At 38.8% G+C, this 22,543-nt stretch overlaps 1 protein-coding gene across 4 annotated transcripts in view; it reads right to left on the bottom strand.

Moving 5' to 3' along the window:
- The window catches only part of LOC117936722 (phospholipid-transporting ATPase ABCA1-like), a 40,267-nt gene that overhangs the window by 14,171 nt on the left and 3,553 nt on the right, over positions 1-22,543 (bottom strand). For 2 of the 4 annotated variants that reach the window (XM_034860071.1, XM_034860094.1), the window contains exons 1-16: positions 21,889-22,031; positions 21,230-21,338; positions 19,996-20,089; positions 18,924-19,065; positions 18,540-18,658; positions 13,504-13,625; positions 11,335-11,526; positions 9,897-9,986; positions 4,136-4,379; positions 3,867-4,006; positions 3,656-3,772; positions 2,480-2,674; positions 1,065-1,273; positions 794-970; positions 483-705; positions 27-248 (exon numbers count right to left, since the gene is read on the bottom strand). In XM_034860071.1, the coding sequence (XP_034715962.1) occupies positions 27-248; positions 483-705; positions 794-970; positions 1,065-1,273; positions 2,480-2,674; positions 3,656-3,772; positions 3,867-4,006; positions 4,136-4,379; positions 9,897-9,986; positions 11,335-11,526; positions 13,504-13,625; positions 18,540-18,658; positions 18,924-19,065; positions 19,996-20,089; positions 21,230-21,295 (2,352 nt within the window). In that variant the 5' untranslated portion in view covers positions 21,296-21,338; positions 21,889-22,031. Of the gene's footprint in view, positions 1-26; positions 249-482; positions 706-793; positions 971-1,064; positions 1,274-2,479; positions 2,675-3,655; positions 3,773-3,866; positions 4,007-4,135; positions 4,380-9,896; positions 9,987-11,334; positions 11,527-13,503; positions 13,626-18,539; positions 18,659-18,923; positions 19,066-19,995; positions 20,090-21,229; positions 21,339-21,888; positions 22,032-22,543 lie in introns of those variants that run through there. The other 2 variants (XM_034860078.1, XM_034860087.1) reach the window with 1 other exon arrangement.

Below are 22,543 nucleotides of genomic sequence, written 5' to 3'. Positions count from 1 at the left end.
TGTATTATTCAACTTCTTCCACACACCACTATAATTTTTGCTCCAAAGCCCACGTAGTCTTGCCAGGCGACACACAGCACGTAGGGCAGATAGAGCGTGAAGTATATAATGCCACCACAGGCGGCTGCCAAGTTGGCACGAGAAAACAGGGTACTGATGAGGAAACACTGCATGATGGTAACAATGCCGAAGGATCCAAGAAAAAGAAACACCACGCCTGGGTCACTGTATGGCAGCAGGCTTCCCATCTGAGTATTGAAGAAAGATGGGAAAAAAATTAAATAGTTTCCTGGTTGAGGCACTATGATATAACTTGTTTTCCACAATTTGATGACATTTCTAAACAATTAAGTTGTTGTGATTAGAGAAAAAACAGAGTGAGTATCAAGTTAAATATTGAGTGTAAACATGATGACATTCCTACATCATGACAAAGTGTATTTAATGCATGTGTGTGTGTGTGTGTCTGTGGGAACACCAACCTTTAATAACGTCACTAACAAGCCGGCGCTGATCAGGAGCGGGATTAAGCTGCTGATGAACCAGCTGAGCCACAGGGTGCCGTTGTTCAGTCCCATGATCCTCATGGTCTCTTTGAGCCGGGCCTCCTTCTCGTACACAACGCCCTTGATGATGAGAGCTACTGAGTACATCCATGCCAGGGTCATGAAGAGAGGCATTGACCGACTCATCACCCGCAGGAACCTGAAAAAAAGTGAAAAATTAGTTACACACATATTAGATTAACTGCACAGTTAAACATGCAAAAAGTGTTAGTACTTTGGTCACTTACATGTCATCAACATAGCAGGGGTAGGGCATCTGCTGAATGTAGATGCCTGTCTTCTCTTTTGTGCCAGTGATTGCTCTGATGATTCCATGCTCAATGATGTCCTGCAGGTAAGAAAATCCGCCCCAGACGTACCGAAGGTCCTCAAAGGGGTCTGCCCTGGGACCGGGGTCCCAATAGCTGCAAAACAAGAGGAAAATCAGTAAAGCTCATAAAAGCATAGACATTTGCAAAGGGTTCTGCAATCTTATAACAGTTGGGTGCAGATTCTTACCCATCTTTAATCTTGTTTGTCCTCTCCACATTATCAATGTCCATGCGGATCTTATAGTTTACGTTGGGAGGCAAGTCACTGCTGTTTCTGTGGGTGATGTCAGGAAACACGATACCAGCCCAGAACTTCTGGTTGCTCAGAAGACCCATGGACTTGTTGACCAGCCTCTCCTCATTAGCTACTGGCTCCAGCTTATCCAAGTTCACACACTGAACAGGAAAAGAGAGTGGTTGTGACATATTTTACTATGACAGTTTGACTAGGAATAAAGGTGCATTTCCATGAGGTGTTTTGGGGTCTAAATGGTGTATGAAGGTCTGTGTCACCTAGTTAAAGAAGGATGGAACAAGATAACATCCCTGAAATAACAGCTTTACAGAAGTTAAAGATTCTCACGATTTATCTCTAACAGCTGAATGTCCTATTTGAAAGTTGTTCTCCTAAGTTAGCTAATAATTTCAATGAAATCTATACCCTATTACTCAAACTCTTGTGCCTCGGTTGGATATGGGGTAACCACATCACAGTTGTTTAGCTGATTTGTTGAGACCTCCTACAGATTAGCCTCTCACATAGCTGGCATAAGCTGATTTATACATCTTTGCCTCATATTGTGTAAGAAGCCAATGAGTTCAGAAAGCATAAGAAAAATACAGTATACTGCAGGTATTACAGACATTGGTGTTTGTCAAAGGCCTTGACCTGCAGGCCTTTTGGTGCAAGGAATGTCAGTTTACACAAAACGTCATGCCTATAGAATGGATAACATCATTACTTTTTTAGCTCATCTTAACATTATATATCAGAGGTACATCACAAGGCCATTAGTTCACATTTATCATTGAATCTTGATGTTTATTGTACAGGTATCCCACTGAAGAAATTACCTGACCTAGATAAGTAAAATCTCAAATTAAAACTCACGAGAGCACAAACAGTGACAGAAGTTTGGGGTCTGTTTAATGATTTAGGCTTGGCTTGGCTCTGGCATACTGACCCAATTCGCAGAGACAGGGAGCAGTGACACACTGATTTGATTTAGTGAGGGAAGGAAGGGGAAAGAACATTAAATTTCAAGGCTCTAATAGTTGTGCCTGGATCTAAATGCAGTTTAAAGTGCATTAAAATCAATGGAAGACTGTATTATGTGATGACCTTTTGGGGCAATTAGTATTTATTATTATTAATAAGATTTATTATTTCCCAACTAGGTGTTCTGTGTGTCTTGACCAAATTGGCAGATACTTGATAACAGCAATTTTACAGGCACAACCTAAGACCTGTAGGAATATGGATTCATTGGCACTGTCCCTGAAAACAAAGACGGCTAATTTCACACGCCTCTAGACTGGACTTGTACTTGGATGTTTTAGTTGCGTGTGTTGGGGTGATGCATGCTGCGCTAACACACAAACCTCCATGAAGCGTGAGATGGTCTGTATGGCATGGTCAGTTTCATTGAAGACGTCTCTCCAGGTGTAGGCCGATCCTGCGGGTCTTTGGTCTTCTGAGACCTTCGACAGGAAGGCTGACACATCTGACACACGCCACTCAGTCCCACTGAGCTGGGCATTAAAGAACGCGGCACTGGCGTTATTCTGAAGCAGGGTCTGGAAAAGCAAGGTAGATAAAATAATGAAGAAAATACAGATAAATATTAACAGGCGAGTCAGAGTTTTCCTGACATAAGACTTTCATTATTGAGCTAATTCTTCTTGCCCCATAAAATAAGCAGTTGAATGATTACTTTATTCCCTTGTTTGTTTTTTTGACCTTTATTCCTGCTGTGTTTATGTGGCTTGTAACCTATTTATTGTCATCTAACTTTTTTGTGATCCCTGTTTCAGGTTGTTCTCAAGTTCCTTATTTCTATTATCACAGCCATTTTCATTTTTCCCAGAGAGAGAAAACTATTGCCTGACAGACAAAGGCTGAAAAGACAGAGAAAACCATCTGATCAAATTCAATACAAGTGTCCTCAACGTGAAGCTATTTTAGAGAATCACCATTCGCCACTAGGGGGAAGTGGTGCTCATGCAATTTACATAGGAAGAGGGAAGAAACTGAGAAACTGTGCAAAAAACGAAAGAATTTCTTGCTTTGAAGAGCCATGTTATAAACTATATTCCATCTGACATGACTTTTTTTTTTAAAGAAGATGACGGTAAATGCATTATTTCCATAGAGTGACTGTAATTTCATACGCACTGATCTGTGATCAAGTAGTCCCATGTGCAAGAAAACCAACACTTGGTGCGCTTGTCACAAGTTTTCATGGTTTAGACCACACTGAAAAGGCCTCTATGCTTTGGTTTTATTTAATCAAGTTTTATGGTGGGTCTTAACTCGTTGTCCCTTTTGGGTGAATTTCTGTCTGTATATTACCGGTAGTCTCTCATTTTTGTTGCTCTTTAAATGAAAAAGTACATACAGATATTTGCTTCTTTTCTGTAATTGTTGTGATATGTGTCTTGTGTTGTGTTTGTGGTTTTTTCCTCTACTGCAAATCAAATTTACCCTTGAGGGATAGTAAAGTTCTGAACTGAACGCAGCTTTAATGCGTGTACGTGTTGGAAATGTATCCAACTTACCCTGACCATATCCATTTCCTCGCCATTCTCCATGAAGTTCCAAACTTTAGGCCTCATTTCCTCCCACATCCCTCCAATGTCCCTCAGCACGCCGAGCTCCTGGAAGGTCTTATTGACCTGCAACACACAAACAAACACGCTCAGTCTCATTCAACGGGGCTTCATTCATTATTCTGATGAGGGTTTACAAAGATGAGGGGCCTTTTAATACCTCTTGGATGATTCTCTGTGTGGCTGGAGTATCTGGGGTGTACAGGATCTTCCCCATGAGAAGAGGCTTCAGAGCTCTCCAGATCATCCTGGAAATGGGGCTGGACTCCAGGCTCCGCATCATGCTGTTACAATAGGGAGCTGGAAAATAAACACAGAGACATTGTAAGTCTTGGACCTTGTCTGTCTTTGAAAAAGGAATCTGAAAAAGGTTAATAAATAAAAAAGAAAGAAAGAAAGAAGTTCTTTCAAGTAACTTTGGACACGTACTGGAAGAGTTGTCGTAAGCTGAGACGGGTTCACTTTCGCTGTTGTTGCCATGGTTTCCGAACAGGGCCTTGTAGTTGTTGTCTTCATACCAGTTGAGAGATTTGATTTTTAGGCCCCCTCCCTCGGGGTGTCCACAGACGATACGTGAGACAGCCTGGTACATCTGGTTCGGAGAGTCTGTGGCATTTACAGTTAGATACAGGATCTCCTTACGCATGTCGTTCCAGCTCTTCATACTGGCAAACTGGAAGGGAGAGACATAGACAGAAATATTAGCATGATGATGGTTGCAAGTACGTAGGTACATGTATGGAGGATACAAATACCGACATATGTCAAAGACTCATAATGCACAATTTTAGATACTATTTTATTTTTTTATTTTAACTGAAGAATAAGATTTACTAAAGGATAAAAGTAGAGAAAGGGGGTCGGACTTGATAAGTTGTTTATCAACTTCTTCCTACTCCTTTTGAACATGGAAAATGTTTGTTGCGTTTGAATGACTTTCAATATTGGAAGACTGTGCAAAAAAGTACATGACCTTATTTATGTCATTTTAATTATATATGTATGCAGGAATGCATGTATATAAATCTTTTATTTTAATGTTGTTGTTTTTTTTTATGTTCAAATAAACTATTAAAAGTAAAAGTAAGTTAGATGACAAATATTGCCCTCAAAGAGGCTGTTCTCGATATTAAGATTAATACATGAAGACATAAGATTAATAAAGCAGCAAACAAATATTTGCTATGTAAAGCTATAGTAGAGGAATGGCGTCCTGAGCATAAAATTAAGTCACACTCCTTCTGTGTGTGTTGTAAGAAAAGATTCTGAGAAAAGTTAAACATTTTAACAAAGGAGAACTCTGCAGAAAATGGGTTTAGTCTGTGAATGCATGGGGATCCATGTTGTAGTTTCTATTAACAGAAAAAGGGCATTCTAAAGTTGTTCATGAGTTTCCTTCAGGGAATCTCCTTGTCTCATATACTGTAATAGAAGTTAAATTAATACACTGTGTCTACATTTGAAAGGCTATCATCTGTCACAACAGAAGCAGCTTATATGAACCCTGTGTGTGTGACGGTGTAGGTTTGAAGTTATTTAAAGGTTATCATCTGTACTATGGGTGGTATTCCAGACAGGGAAGTGCTGCACTGTGGGGTGGAGACACTTAGCACTTAGCCGTCTGTCTGGCTAAGATAAAAAAATAACTGCTGTTCCCGGTCCTATCTCTCTCCCTCTGTGTGTGTGTGTGTATATTTGCATTTCTCTCTAGAAGAGAGGGCAGATACTATATAACACAGTGTTACTTATACGTTTTCACATTGTTTCTTATATAAAAAGCAACTATGTTGATCTATTTTTTCTGAGTTTTTTTAAGTGTGTATGTATGCCATGTTTTCACTGGCGTTATTAGGTTTACGTCTCCAGTGTGAAGCAGCTTCTTTGTCAAATTAATTCTCAATGCTGAAGGCTTGGGGGCAGTGCAGTACTGTTCCCTTATTATCACAGTACTAAATACTTTTAGATTAATATAATCATAGTACAGTATTTTTAGTAATTTCAGAAACAGGGAAAAGCCAGAACCTTCAGCTTTTCATGAATTGAATCCAAACTATGAAGTCCCCACTGAATATTTTTGATGAAGTAAGATGAGGTCATCTCCACAGGTTTCAATTTTATTCTTGATTTGGGGGGAGTCATTTTGTCACTTACACACATGTTTCTCTCCTTTTTTCCCTGCTGTTTAGTAATTCCTTATTCTATCTACCCAGTTAAGTTAAACAGACCTAATATTTGTTTTATTAAATTAAATATGAATTTTCTTGTGACAATTGCCAGACATTGGCACAAAATTATAATATATACAAAAAATGAAATGATGTGACCATGCTAATCATAACTACAGAACATATTTCTCTAGTCCCCAAAGAAACTGTAGTTGATAGTCTATCAACATCATCTATCAAGTCAGTGTGACGTCTGGCTGAAGGGGGCAGGAAGTTCATTTCCATTCACACAGGGGGTTACTTCAGGTCAAGTGACAAGTCGCCACAAGTTCCCTGTTAATGTCTCCAAACTGGTCAAGTGCACATGCAATTATGTCACCAACTCGTGATAGGGAAGGAATGAAAAGGAGGAGTATTGTATTTTCCATGCAAGTAAAACAGAAACGGCAGAAGAAAAGGGGAGCGTTTTTTTCCTAAGAGTGAACCGTAGGGCATACAATAGGCTTGGGCTTACAATAGGCTTGGCTCTGTGTGTGAGGAGTGAAGACTGAGGAAGTCACACTTTTCCTGAAGTTAATATGGGAGGAGATCAGAGATAGGTGACAGAAGGGAGACTGAGAAAGAACAAAATAAAGTAAGAAAGTAAGATCGTAGGAGTTTGCAGCAGAGCAGGACGTGGAAACGAGAGCAGAAGAAGCAAGAACAAAGAGGGGTTACTATAGGTCATTCTCCTAATAGGCAAACCTCCTCAAGCTTCTCAAGTAGATCTCAGTTATACTGCCAATTGTTACTAAGTACAGACTCACTAACATCAAAACACACACATGCACAACACAATAAAGGGCGGACACGCCATGCATGGCTGTTTCATGACAAATAACACTGTTTTCTCGAGTTTCTAATAAACTGTCCAGTCTACTGCACAACATTCTTATTTTGCCCTCATATTCAACAGTGTCTTCCAACAAAGCGAAAGTGAGACTGAGACACAAGCACACACACACACACACACACACACACACACACACACAGAGGGAGAAAGACTACTTTGAAAGTAATTTTTTATTTGGCAAATTTTTTGGTAGACACAGTTGGTTGTTTATGTGTGTAACCAACTGTGTGTGACAAAAAATTGTGTGGATTTGTGTGAGTGGGTATTAATTTGCCTGTGCTGAAAACACTTTTTGGGGAGTGAGATGTGTGTCATTTCCCCTCGAGGGATGATGCCCATGTTACAGTACCATGTTACATTAAGTGAGAAACACAAACACACACACAAACACACAAACACACACGCACACACACAGACAGTGAGCAGAAGAGGATTGTCCCAGAGTTACCTCGTAGCAAAGCCTGCGTGAGGTTACTTAAGTTCAAATTTCTACTCCAGCACACAGCTATTTAGGCTAGAGCGACTCTGGGGCCAATCATAAATTAATTGTTGACATGAAATGATCCATATTAACTCTCTAAACCAGTTGTGACCTGAATATTTTAGAGTGGGATTAGTTTGTCTTAAGGTAACTAGGGTCCATTACTGCTCTAACAATGTAAACATAGTAAAACAATAAATAACAATTTACAGCTTACTATGAAGCAGTAAAAAAAAACAAATTTAAATATTTATAATTAGCATTTGTGTCAAGTCTTAAGTAAAATTACATATCTTTGTATTCTGACCAGAGAGGTTACTAGAGTTGAGTTTATTCACACACTCTACCGCTTAGCTAAGCAGCCGCTTAAGCTACTTAGGCAAACAATACAAAGACACAAATGTTTTTGAGGAGCAATTTGAAAACATTTTTCTAATGATTTGCTTTTGTTAGGCTTGTAAGGGGAGGAAATGAATTACATTGTTCCTTTTATTACCATCACTCATGATAAAGGGTTAAGCAAAAAGTTTTTTTTTAATTATTATTTATTTTTATTTATTTATTTATTTAATTTTTAAAATGTATTATTATTAGGAGTATACATCTCTGCACTGCCAGCCTTGTGAGCTTATCAACATTTTCTACTTAAAAACAGAGAAGAGGGTTAAGGAGAAAAATATTACTAATTTGCATTTGATAGCAGTAAGTCATAGATGTCTTTTGACCACTGTCGATGAGAAAAAGGACTAAAATCTGCCACTTTTTAAGGTGCAACTACACTTGTAACAGACTTTCCTGGAGCAACATTTCTTTGATGCTAGTACTGTAGATAAATGCTGGTTTATTTAGGAACATTCCAAAAACAGATCTTTATGTGCATACAAAGTTGTAATTTAATATAAAATCACTCCAGTGGCAGGCTATTAATGTGGCTTGTCGCATGGCTGACAACGTACATTTGACTTACTACTGAAAAGGCCTTTCTAAAATGCATTATAGAGCTTAGCAAAATTATATCGATGTCGTGATATGAGGTTGGATATCGTCTTAGATTTTGGACATCGTAATGCTGTAATATGACATCAGTGGTGTCTTTTCATTGTTTTAAAGGCTGCATTACTGTAAAGTGATGTCATTTTCTGAACTTACCAGACTGTTGTAACTGTTCTATTATTTGCCTTTACGAACTTAGGTGTTATAACCATTTTACTGATGATTATTTATCAAAAATCTCATTGTGTAAATATTTTGTAAAAGCACCAGCAGTCAACACTACATTATTGTTGCAGTATCGATATTGAGGTTTTTGGTCAATAATAATTTGATTAATAATGTGATATTTAATTTTTCTCCCATATCACCCAGCCCTTATAAATTATATAGTTTTTATTTTTTGCCTCCCAACAGTGATAAAGCCTGGATTTAAACACAGGCTGCAGATAATTACTGGTTAGGAAGTAGAGGTTACTTGAGTGCATATCTCTATTCAGCCGCTTACCTCATCTCCAACCAGCTAAGCAAACACATATAATCTTCTTTAAACTAAATAATACAGACTGAACAAGAACGATTCCTGTGAGCAGTGATTAAATAGATGCTCTTTCAGTAAATATGCCACTGGAAATTACTAGCAGCCTAAAATAATCACAATGTTAACAGGAGAATAAAAGATCTAGAGCTGGTTCAGACAAATAAAAAGATGGTGAAACACGGGAGGAAGTCATGCAAGAAAGATGTTGGTTAACAGTCCACTTTTGTCTTTTACATTCTTCATGAGTTAATGAATGCTAAACATTGCCCTCTCATGCAGCGACAAGTAAAAAATAACTTGATGTGGTGGAAAAGTGATGAAAAAGGATTGGTGAAGGTTGTAACATTATTACTGTAGAACTTAAAAAAGGTCATGCATGTTCTTGCAGCTGCTAAGACCGCAAGTGCCATCACATGCCAAATGTACACACACACGCACGCACGCACGCATGCACGCACGCACACACAAACACAAACTGGTGCACACCCAGTTAGGTCTTTATGTTTTGCCTACTCAGCAAAGCAGGAGCCTGAGCAAAAGGGGGTTATGTTTGCATCAGGGCAGCGCCTCTCCCCTCACACTACATTCCAGCAGCTCTGACTGGGTTACATGAGCTTAGGTCTGGCATGTGAGTGCACTGCATGTGATTCTATACTGTGTGCGTATGCAAGACAGTAAAGACAGTGCACCTGGTTGAAGGCTAAGCAAGGCTCTCATGCCACTTCCTTCAAAAACACTTTGCACAGCTTGTTCTTGTTTAAACTTGAGAGGGATAATTTTTTAGACCTTTTATGATTCAGAGATGATTTAGACATTGTGTAATCTTATGTGAAATCTAGCTTTAAAAAAAGGAATGGGAGCCACAGAAAATCAAAGCCCACTGTGGTGGAGCAAAGCCTTGATTAATTAATGGTTAAATACAGTTAATATGCTTCATTGTTGTTTTTAACCATGCAATCATAACAAATGCAATACTAACAAGAGCTGATTCTTGGGAAGAATTGATTTTAAACAAAAACTACCAAAGACTGAACTTTGGAAGTAAATATTTCAGAAGTGTTAACGCGTGTGGGTTGTTTTCTGTGAGTGTGTGAGTGTGTGTGGGTGTGGGGCGTATTTACCTCCACGGCCAGTGCTCCCAGGCTCTCCAGAAGATTGTCGGTTGCAGATGAGACTTCCTGAACGACTTTGGGGTCTGACTTCACATCCTTCTGTTAGAGAGAAAGGGCATCTTCACTATGTTGCAGAGATTGTACACTGTATTTTTAGTTTCCAGTCACAATAAATACATCCTGAAAAAAGTCAAAGTTTTTTTTTTTGTGTTATTCATCATGTATTATTGTATTACCATCTAGACTAGCTTTCATTTGTCATCTGTTTGTTCACTTTAGTATTACATATGAGGTGAGGAGGGGGGAAAAGCTGTGGTAAAAGAGAAAGAAAAGGAACAACATTTGGTTCAAAGGTGATGGAAGAGGGGAGCCGAGAAAGAAAAACACGTCAGCATAGCTTTGACCTGTTCCCGTCCGTCAAACTATGTGTGTGTGTGTGTGTGTGTGTGTGTGTGTTTTTTCTCTTCTATCAGACTAAGCTGTCAGCTGCTGAAATGCCTGACACTTGATAAAGCTCAGATGTAGCTGAAGACAGAACAGCCGTGTGAAAAGACAGAAAGATAGTGTAGCTTTCTCCAGTTTATCTCTCTCATTTGCTCACTCTTTTGTTATTTCTCAAATGTTTTATTCATCCCTCTCAGACACACACACACACACACACACACACACACACACACACACACATACACTTGTTACTTTTGGAAAGGAATTTCCTTTCTTGCATCAACATGTGGACACTGAGTTCATATGAAAAAGAAGAAGGGAGAGTTTTTTGGTAAATTAGGTTCACAGTGATTCAGGTAATGATTTCATTCTCATATTGAGAGATATGAAATCAGCATTTCTTATCTTTTTAACAGCACAGCAAACAAGCAGTAATTTATTTCTGAAACAGGGATGATACTCTATCTCTCTTCCTTTGTCTGTTTCTCTCTTTGAAGATCAGTACAGAACACAATGTTTTTTTTCACCTCTTGCCACACTTTATCATTGTGACTCACATTTGGGTCAGAGGTTTTATGGGAAAGGGGCAGGCTGTTCAGGAAGAAACAGGCAGAGGAGAGGTGACGCTGGACAGGGAAGGGTGGAGCGAGGATGAGAGGGCGGAGGGAAAACAAGTTAAGAAAACAAGCGAATTCAAAAAGGACAAAGTTTCAAAGTAAGCAGAAAAGACAGGGGATAAGGGATTTACATTTCACAGATGAATACAGGAGTCTGATGGCCTCAAACAGTGATTCCCCTTGTCACATAGTGTCACAGTCAACAGCTCCCACTTAGCAGTTGCAGTAAAGATGCATGGCTCTAACTGCGACAGCAGGATTCATGTTGTTGAGAACATTTGTATCATCTTTTAATTTAGTAGCTAGGTTTCTATTGCAATGTTAAAATTCAAATTCACTGTAAAACCACAACTAGTTGATGTGGTTGACTTAACGAAAAAACTCACCCGAATAGGTTTGAGGAAGTCCAAGTTGGACAGAAAGTGGCTCTGGGCCTTGTTGAGCCAATCACTGGAGGAATTGCAGATAATTTCTTGAGTCAGACGTGAAACGCTGTTATCAGCAATGTGGACAAACTCCTCCAGGGGTGTGTTGTTACAGAGGTCTCTGAGATGAAAGCCGAAACCTTTAGTCAGCACCTGGACAGAAAAAAAGCACATTGGTTCAGAAAGAGTAGAGAATTGGGATATCACATGTGTGCTAGAAACTTTAAGAGGACAAAGAGAAATATATACAACAAATAAATGTCTATTCAAAATATGTCAAATGTTAATGTGACAAAATGGTGGCATACAAGATTGATCTCCTTCAAGTTGGAATTATTATAAGCCCACTCTTCAGTTAAAATAAATACTACACAATAATTGTTTTACTTTGAAACATAAAAGAGAAAAGGAGTCGGGTGTCCTGCCAATTAATATTTAGAGATGATCCAGTCAATTTCTATATCACTAAAAGGGGCATAAAAAATTCTTAAACAAAGCAAATACTAAGATATAGAGGAGTAATAGTGGAGTATTTTTACATAATGCTTGGGTTGCTTTGCCATCACAAGTAATATTGAAATAATACGTGGTGACTAACACTGTTTGTGTTTCAACACAGAGTACCTTTGGTGGTTTGTCCTGACTCTTTAAAGATCATTATGTATCAGTGTAAAAAAGGTTACATTCTTAAAAACTGACCATGAGAACAAAAATGTGATGCTCATAGAAAGATATCGCCGAGCAACCAGGAGGGAAAACAATCTTGTGAATGCTGGATCTTGCCAAGGACAAACATCATCCAAATAAAACTTCATTCCGAGAGACTCATTTGGTGATAAATGCCATGTTATTTTTCTCTACATAAACCATTTTTGTAATTTAAACAATTCTTCTCTTCCCAAAAAACGATCTAACACATTATTTGTAAGAGGAAGCACAGCTGCGCCCATGCAGTTGAAAGAACGTCCTTTTCTGGGACATCAAAGCATTCAAGTACTGGACAGAGGCTGTTTTCTCTGACAGAGTCAAAATGTTTGGAGTGTGTGTCTTTGTATGTGAGTGAGTAAGAGAGCCAGAATAAGAGCAAGAGGGGAGAACACTGCCTTATCATCTAAATGTCCTTGCCCAGTCTGTGTTCTGCCATGTGTCTATCAGAATATAAACTGGTCGCACACACAATCACAGCTAACAATCTTTTCATTGATAAAACATCAAGGCTTACAGCAGTTTGTATGAGTGGGAATCTAACACTGATTGTCAATATAACACGTAGTGCAAAAATAATAAGCTTTCCTTAATTTTCTTAAGCCTCTGTCTGTGTACGTCAGGTGAAATAGTGGGGGAGGGAAGAGACTAAAGAAGCAGTCATGTGACACTAGCCCTCCAATTGCAAAGCGGGGATGATGTGGTAAGCTTGGTGTGGGGTTTGTTGTTGAGGTGGATCTTTATAGTCCATAGGTGGCTCTATGTAGTGGAATCTGTCTATGCATGTGTGTGATACTGGGTTATACAAATAATCTTGATTTGAATGGTGTGTTTGTGTGCCTGTGTGTATGTCTGTGTGTGTGTGTGTGTGTGTGTGTGTGTGTGTGTGTGTGTTTAGGGGTTGCTGTGAAAAAGTTAATTATGTTAGCTAAAAAAAGGGAAATAGATTTTCTGTTTGTTGGAAAATATATAAGGAAGAGACAGAATTGATGGGGGGACGCCCCTCACTATCAGGGATTTTTCTGCTGCGTATTTAGGGCTTAGCTGTGCCACAGCAGAGGCCTGGGGCCCAACAGATGCTGGCAAGGCAAGGCCATTGGATTAATGCATGCACACTGTGACCAGGGGGCTGGGGGGGGGGGGGGGGGGGGGGGGGGGGGGGGGGGGGGGGAGGTTATGATAACCTCATGTGAAAAGGACTAAATGAAAAGGCTGAACACAAAATATTACATTTGTTGTCTGCTATAGGTAATATGGGCCGCTAACACTTGTGGGAGACCTGTAATATTTAACCTTCTTCAATAAGGTTTGATAATTTCCTCTTCAAACAATCCACTATTTTTGGGTAAGGAAGGGTATTGCAGTACTTTAATTTGAACCTTAATAAAAGTTAGCAAAAAATAATAATCTTAGAGTTGTTTCTACCTTCTCCAGATTGACGTCAGCCTCCACTATTTGCTTCAGCGCGTGATGAGGAAGTGAGGCGTTGTGGTGCAGGAAGTGGGAAAGGGTCTCATCGTCTCGCAAAAAGTCCTTCAGCTTGAAACCTGAAAAAAAAACATTGAAGCAATGAGTCAGCTAATTATTAGACACACAATTCTTTTTGATAAGAAAACCCCAGTGCAAGAATTCTGACCACACTATGTAACACATCAATAATTTGTAGAAAAACATAAAAAAACATCACTGAAGTCAACTCCAAATGACTCCAAATCAAAAAGTATATTTGAATACTCATAACTTCACAAACACAGAGCAACGCTGTCCTCTCTGAACTCTGAGAGCTTTTGTACTTTTGCTACATTCCAAAGAAGTCAAACCATTTCTGAAACTGGGCTGAGTCAGCTGTGTGGTTGCACGTGCTCGCTCACACACAAACAAAAACACACACACACACACACACACACACACACACACACACACACACACACACACACACACACACACACACACACACACACACACACACACACTTCCCAGTTGTTGTTGGGCGTTTCACTTTGGTCCAGATCCTGCCTGCCAGTCTTCCTATCTCTCCCTCTCTCTTACAGTCTTCCTTCCTAAATGTCTCTGTCTCTACCTTTCACCTACTTTTCTGTACCCTGGGTCCAAACTTAACCATTTTCTCTCCATCCACCTACTAGTTCTACCAGAACTTGTCCAGGACTTTGGCTGACGCTTTACGAGGAATCATGCAGAGGGAACAGGAATAGCTACTGCAGCCCGCAGGCTGTTATTTTGGTTACTAACTATACTTTATTGATCTGTTTTGTAAACACAAACCTTTATGTTAGCATGGCTTCATGCTTTAAATGTAACTGACTGTTTTTCACCCTAAAAAGGTTACATACATTATTTTTCTGCCTTGGATTATCAATATGAATACATTTAACAAAGAATGAATGCTTACTGCTCTGCTCTCGTCTAGTCTGTTTACAACTTAATAATGCTGAATTGAATAATTTAATTAGACTGTTTTTTTTAAATGTCTTCCAACCCCCCTCCCCCATTCCCCACTGTCTTCTGTTCCCTTTATTTCCAGTAAATCTTTGTCTGCTTGCTTTCTTTTGACTTTATCAGATGACACACATACACACATACACACACACACACACACACACACACACACACACACACAGGAAACACTTTGCTTCTACTAAGCTAAACTTCCCCTGGGAGGAAGTGAAAGAGAACAGTTTGTTTCTGTGTGTTCAGGAGGCCCCTGTGTGCCGTCACTCTCCCTTACTGCCTCCATGGCTGTGCACCAGGATGTGTGCTATTCAAGTTTGAGGTGTGAGTGTGTGTTACACATAAATCCTTACCATCCCTGCTCTCCATAGGGCTCTGTGCATGTGTGTGTGCGGGTGTGTGTGTGTGTGAGTGTGTGTCATTGTGCACCTGTGCCTGCCGTGTCTGACCTTAACTCTCAGGGGTGAACAACCAGGGAGTGCTAATAAGGTCTAATCGGTGTCCCAGTAGGAAGTCACAGCTCCCATGGTGCATTGCATCCAAAGGCCCTTGAGGACAGACCAATCTGGATGCAAAGTGGTGCAGTTCTTTGTGCAGTCAGCAAAGATCCTTGCATGTTTGTATTCAATTTCCTTGTTTTTTCTTATCTGCGTGTGTTTGTCTTAGTGTGGGCTGCCTACGTGGTTTAACCCCCCCAAGTTAGCAGGAGCACAGAGGGTTTCTAAAGTAAAAAAACAAGGAAGAAGAAGATAAGTAAGAAGTAACAAACCTTATTTGTGTTTTTTTTTTCCTATGGTAGAGCCAGCTGTACACAAGGTTGAGCCCTACATTAACATTAAAGTCTCTGCTTGCTCTTGGAGGTGCTTACTCATATTTGAAATTACTGTGACACACTTAGAAACCAGTGACTTCAGTGGTCAAACCGGTCAATAAACTGGCTGGGATCTCTGTGGAACAACGTATTCCCCAAATCTACCACAGCTTGGCTAACAAGCATCAAGTAGCAATCTTGACGTGACCTTGAAGTCTGATAAAGAAAAGATGGATGGATCCAATTCTGACAGCGGAGAAATCAGTCAGCAGTGTTTTGATGTATGATGACAGTTGGAGAAGCAATAACTTGTTGGATTGTATCTAAGCTCTGTGTGAGAACCTATTGGAGTTTTAGATGTTCTAAATCATGAAAATTCTGTGAGGTGATGTTATATTTCACTTTAACAAGGAGCTAGGGCCTGGTTTCATAACTCAGGTAGAACGGTTAAAGTGAGGGTTGAAGTATAGACTGATGTTGGACTAATGTTTATGGTTAAAATGATAAGGAATACATGCAATGTACTGCATGTGTTTGGATCTATGCAACCTTGCGTCTGACATACATGCACATTTAATTTAAAAAAAGGAGCCATTTTAAAAGATCAGGCTCAGACTCATTGAGCCTTTGAATCAAATGGAGGCAGCCAGATAAAATTAGAAGTTGATGAAAGTCTAAAAATGGAAGATAATGTAAATTAAAGTAAGTATTTTAAAGTAAAACGTTGCTGTGGCGTTTGAAGAGCTTAACATCGACTATAAGATCATACTTATCTCTCAATCATTTATCTATTTGGTATTAGGAACATCTTTAAAAAAGGTTGCCCATCTCTGTTCTATAAATGCTCAATTGATTGTTGATTTTCTCCATTCTATCTATCTGATATGTCATTCTGTATTATCTCATAAAGCAGGAATTCATTAAACCTCATCAAGAAAAGAATGTGCTATGTGATTTATCTAGTTATCCTATGGGGAGGGAAAGTGTATCACTTTTCCTTAGCCTTTACAGGGCTTCTTCACTGTCAGTGTAAATCTCATTTGTTGACACCCATTGGTTGCTGAATTATTAACCGACATGTGAGGGTCTCCACTCCCTGCTCTTCAATCATGCTCTCATTCCTATAGCATCACTGAAAGTGCAGCGCTCTGTTTACTTTTTCCTGCATCATACATGACTGTCCCTGTTATGCTGCTATGTCGGTGCATTCCCTCACTTGGATTAAAGGAAAATCCAGAGCGGAATATGGGATTAAGCACAATGCTATGCATTTAGAATCAGTTGAGATAAAGTGCACAGATGTGCTGTTAGAATGATGAAGAGCCTGACTTGTAACAAAGATCCAATTAGAATGATGTGGCCCACAGATAAGATGAAGATCTATTACTGGGCTCTAATGTATACTGCTTACAAGATGGAAAGGAAAGACACAAAAGGAGATGAGGACATCCCAAATGAAAAATTAGCAAATTTTTCAAAGAATTTGTTAGTTAATAAAAATGATTTTCTTTCCATTTACTCGGATGTCTGATCACTCCATCTTTTCAGGCCATGCTATGCTTTGTGGGGCCATTGCATAACAAAGTGTACCATTGGGCTAGTAAAGCAGACTGTAGCCAAAACAACAAGAACCTTGATCATTTTACTTTATGCATAATTTCTGATGGTACACTCTGCTCAATTTAATGGAGTATCAGATACATATTGCTGTAGTAAAGCAACACTAATGAAACAAACAAAATGACTACCACTCCAATTAGACTTCATCATTTCACGTTGGCAATTAACCGAGGTCAGTACTTACGTCACAGCTGTTTACTGTCCTTGCACTCTGTTCTGTAATGCCCTTTGTTGTGTTATTATCCTCCATTTATACAGTGTTTATGTTTTTTTTTCATCATTACATTGTTTTTCATTTTCTTTTTGCACCCGGTTGTCTTTGTACACATGGTTGGCTAGAAAACAAACTCCCGTGTAAGAATGGATACTGAGTTGAAATGAAAAGATCTTCTTCACCGAGCAAAGTTAATGTGTTTGTATGACCTCTATGCACGTGAAGTCGTGCAGATTCAGCACAGCCAGCTTTCCTTTTTGCAGGTTGCTTTGATGGAGTCGGCCCAGTGAAGTCAACAAGGTGGTATTTTAGAAAAATTACTTTCTCTCTTTCAAGAGGTAATGCTAACAAATATCTCTCGCTTTGTTCTTCAAAAAGCACACATTTTAAAATGTTATTCTACAAACTGGAGCACTAAAATTTAAAATTGGGATGTCAGTCAAACTGACAGCAGAAATAGCAGAATCACATCTGTGAACACTCCTTATAGATAGGAAGCAGCAACATTCCAGTCAGAACAACTCAACATGTACTACCAGATCTGTGCAGGGATTGTATAATGATTTTAAGGGTGGTACACAAGTTTTTCCTGTCTTATACCACCATTGGCACGTACAGTTATAACAGAGAAATGCAACACCCAGTGGCTTCTGGGAGAGGGGCCCAGCACGGCTGGCAGGCAGTGATAAGGAAGAGACACGTTGCACTCTGAACACTGCTCCAGAGACTTTGAGCTAACATCAGCTCAGTCAGCTGCTGCACTGCAAAGTGACCGTGACAAATCACGTTATCTCATTTTATCATATCGCTAATCGTTGTTTTGTTATTGATGTGCAATGATTCAGGCTTCATTCACTTTGTATTAAATAAGTGGCATGCCTTATTGTCTCTTTTGTGTCTAAATTCCAAGCGATTGAAAATGTCTTGTGTAGAAACAACATAGGACCCCTATTTTTAGACCACCATTTCAGGTAGTTAAATAGTTAGTAGACCGAACCAACTACAATCTACTTTGTTTTCAATAATTTAAGATTAAGTATTTTTACAAAAAAACATCTTCTTGCTTCTTTGCGAAACAATACGTTTTCATAAACCTAAATATTTCCCCAAATCTGAAGCTCAATATACCATCACCAGCGAGGTGTGAACAAACTGAAGTTGTGAGTTACCAACACAGATCATATCTGCATGTGCAGTTGTGTAAGAGTTTTCCTTTCTGTTTAAATGAGCATGCAGGTGAGATAAATGGATGAATGTTGTGATCAATGTGTATGGGTGGGTGACTAAAGGGATCAATCAGCATCAAAACAACACAAAATGAGCAAAAAATCAAAGGGATGTCCTTACGAGCATTGTTCTTTTGCATCTTCTTTAGGGCCCTCAGCAGTCCCTTGTAGCCCTCATAACTTTTATCATTCTGTGAGTAGAGTAGGATCTTCTTGGCATCAATGAACAATCGGGAGATTCTAGTGAGGTTGGCAGAAAGAGACAAAATCAGACACACTGTTTGACATCTCTTAAGAATTCAAAGCCTGAGAGGATCTTTTCTCAATTTTCTAAAAGAATACACTCTGTGACTTGATCCGAATTATGTTGATAAAAAGATTGAAAGCTATAAAACAAAACGACACAAAAGACACACATGTTTCTTTGCACTAAGTGAATACTTTGAATCAACCCAAGCAATGCATTGATTTAACTATGAATCAGCAAGAAGGCCGTGTTACTCACATAGAATCATTGAAGTTTCCCACCACCCCGGGACTCTCGCCAGGGGTAGGATTACGAAAGCACGGGTTGTTGGCGTTACAGATGATGCCTTGCACCCAGGGCAGGGAGCCCGCTGAGGGCATGGCCTTGTTTGGGAAATGGCCTGAAAAGGAAAGGGACAGCATACATTTTTTTTATAATTACTTTTAAATTTGAAACATCAGTAAAACAGAAAGCCATCTCAATTTACAGACATCATTCAGCCTCACACAAGAACATTGTTAACCAGTAGGATGGGGGCGAATTCTCCTGTATTAAGTTTCTCAGTGACTAGTTATTTAGTTTTACTCTCCACCAATCAAACCTAAACTCCGAAAAAAGTATTTCACTGTGTGTAAATAATTACCTAGCTTTCTTTAGCTCTTTACAATTGTTTGTACTCTTATCAGCTATCTTAACTGCTACTGTTGGAATTTACTGAGGTTAACTAGCTATTATACTGAAAAGATAAGTGTAGAGGGCACAAAGGAAAAGTTGGAGTTCACTGGGTTAACTGGGTTTGCACTGACTTGTTATTTGTTACAAACGGGGGGACGGTTTTCCTTCTTAAAAAGTGAAAACACTAATATGAAATATTAATTGAATTGCTGATGTTTTTTGTTAGAGCTTTTTCCCAGTGAGCTGAAACATGGTTAAAGTTGTGAAACCACCTTTTCCAGGAGCTAAAGGTCCTATCACACATTCACACAGTGCAAACAAAGGTTGACAAATATGAGCGATCCTACTGTGAAAATAACATGGAAAAGCTTGGATGACAAACATATTGATCTTACAAAGAACCAAGGTTCAACAAATAATAACTACAGATAGACAGGGTCTTAGAACAGTTAGATAACAGACTAGCAGTAATACTGTGTATTGTTTTATTATTTTGAAGAATTTAACTCTCAACTTGTAATACGACATCGGTACTTTTTCTTTAAATATCCGATGGTTGAAAAATAAAAGTGGCAAAAAAGAAAATCTAAATTAGATGTTAAATGTGATTGAAATAAAAAATAATGTAATACTCCATCCCTCCCCGTGTGCTTACATTCATGTTGCTCGTAGGGTGGATAATATATTCGGACTGAGATTAGGATGAAGAAGATAAACAGGGGCCAGATGATCTCAATCAGCAGCTGGATCTAATAAAGGAAGACAAAAAGCATGATAAAAAGGTTAATCAAGTAAATAAAAGTGTGTCACACTCTTGGGAAACAAAAACTTGGGAAAGAAATAAGCTAATCATCCCCAAAAAGGTTTCCTTTGCGCTTTGGCAGTTTTTGTGTAATTTCAGTTCAACTAAGTAATAAGTAACTAATTAAGTAATTAATTAACAAAGTAATTGATGCTGCTTTAGAAGAAGAAAAAACATCATGTGGCGTGTGTGTGTGTGTGAAGGGAGCTGTCAACTGTTGTCCTTTGTAAAAAGTAATCTCCCACTGTGAGTCTGGGTAAAGCACATGAGTTAAGTGGAGACAGAGTGAGACAGAGCGAGAGGTCTGCAGGGTTTAGAGGACCTTAACCAGCATGACAGACATGCAGTGCGGGCGAAAAGAATAAAGTCTGTTTTAGAAAACGTGCTGTATCCCTTTGTTTGAAATAATTTGATTTAAAGCAACAGCAGCCATCACTTTGAGGAGGAGTTTCTGCTTGAAAGTAAAATGGCTTAACTGTATGCAGATGAACCTCCTCACAAGTAAAGAACCATTTAACAGTATGTGTCATCATCACATTTTTGACTGACTCATAGAAATCTGACAACTAAAATGCTTTTAGGTCAGAGTGGCTCGGAGGAGAATTACATCATTTCCATTGTTGTGGGCTGTGTACACATTGTAATATGCATATTATTTATGAGCAATGACATAAACATGCACTAAGTCTTTCTAATTCCCTTGTGACTAGTCATGTGAAACTGGAAAATCATCTCTGATTAAAAGTCGGTCCATTGAAAACATGGTTGAGACAAAGCATTCAGGGGAAATTATACAAAAGAACAGATGCCCCACCATTTTACTTTTTTGTCTTATTTTATGAATTGACCTAAACTTGTGCTTAATCACATCATTAGCAGAAAGATACTGATTCAGACTGGAAACATTAAAATACTGTATGTGATACTCTGATTTTTTTCTTAGTGGGTCAGTAAATAAAATAAAATACGCAAAAATAACCCAGCATTGGTAAGTGAAAACCTCTTGTTTTAAGAAACAATCATAAGTAATGAAATCTTTATATTTTGAAATTAATTTTAAAAAGTCAATTAAAGCACTGCTACTTACAGTCTGTCTCCGTCGGTAGGTAAAGTTCTTCCAAAGCAGTAAACCCAGTTGAGTGGAGACTGCCATGTTGACGTCTTCCCTACCTCACCGAGCACGCTCCAGCTCCTCACTGTGAACCCCAAAAGACAAAGAGAGAAGGTCAACCACTGCCATTTTGAAAATGTAAAACAAGCCAAACTATAGTGCTCAACAATATAACACTTTCTTCACTATGAAAGGGCCACAGATAAAACACAGTCAGCTGACTAACCCTTTACAGTCCAGCTTTGTTCCTTTGGAAAAAGACATGGTCTACAAAAAAGCTGTAAATCCCACAAACACTGACGCACAAAACTGATGTGAAAACAGAACAGAAAATCTTTTCATCAGCAAACCATAACCAAGTGTATGCAACTGTACCAAATATGGCTGTAACATTGAGTTGATTTTGTCTCAATGAGGCACAAAAAGCAATTCAGAGTCAGAAAGAGAACTTTCATAAAATAAATAGCATTACAAGAACCATCAAGGAAAACACAAACAAACAGCAACACAAACAAACATGAACTGGCTGCTTATTATTGTTATTTTCTAAAATGAAATATGTTGAATATGTTGAAAAAAAACTAAAACGCACTAAATTGCCATCAGATCAAATAAAATCATGACAACGGATTCACCTATTGAACCAAACTGTTCTGAAACGCAGAGCAGCCAAAAGTACAGCAACACTCAGCAAATGATGTCGCCGGATGACTGAGCAAGGCTGCTAACAACTGCACATCCAAGTCTGCTTGGTGTCGACTCATCCGTCCAAAGGTCAAACTACAGTTTAACCAGGGGGATGAGTGGGTTGTGGGCAATTCCCATGTGGTGAAAAGTTTAGGTAATCCTTTTTAGGGCCGTGCAATTAATCAAATTGTAATCGCAAAAATGATTTTGGCTCCTAAGGATCACAAAAACAATGTTATCAAGAAAAAAACAATTATATTCCACATTACATTTCACAAGGGAACGTAATGTTTAAAAAATGTTGTCTTTTGTTCTGAATGAAAAAGTTCAAACAGGTAAATTATCGAGGGAAATGTCCCCGTTCAAGGTGTTTTCACTGTTTTTTAGGTTCAATAAATGCAACATCTTTCCAAAAGTTAATAAATAATTGTGATAAATACCCAAGATTTTGATATTGACCAAAATAATCAGGATTGTGATTTTTTTCCTAATCAAGCAGCCCTAATTGCTTCATCATTAGAATAAACACCTCCGTATAACACACAAAGGTACATTTAAAGTAGGCTAAATGACAAGAAAAACCTCCCTACCCCATATGTTCAA

The sequence above is a fragment of the Etheostoma cragini genome, chromosome 2, assembly GCF_013103735.1.
Source record: "Etheostoma cragini isolate CJK2018 chromosome 2, CSU_Ecrag_1.0, whole genome shotgun sequence".
In the NCBI taxonomy this organism is placed as follows: Eukaryota; Metazoa; Chordata; class Actinopteri; order Perciformes; family Percidae; genus Etheostoma; species Etheostoma cragini.
This window is presented reverse-complemented; position numbering and strand designations above follow the sequence as displayed.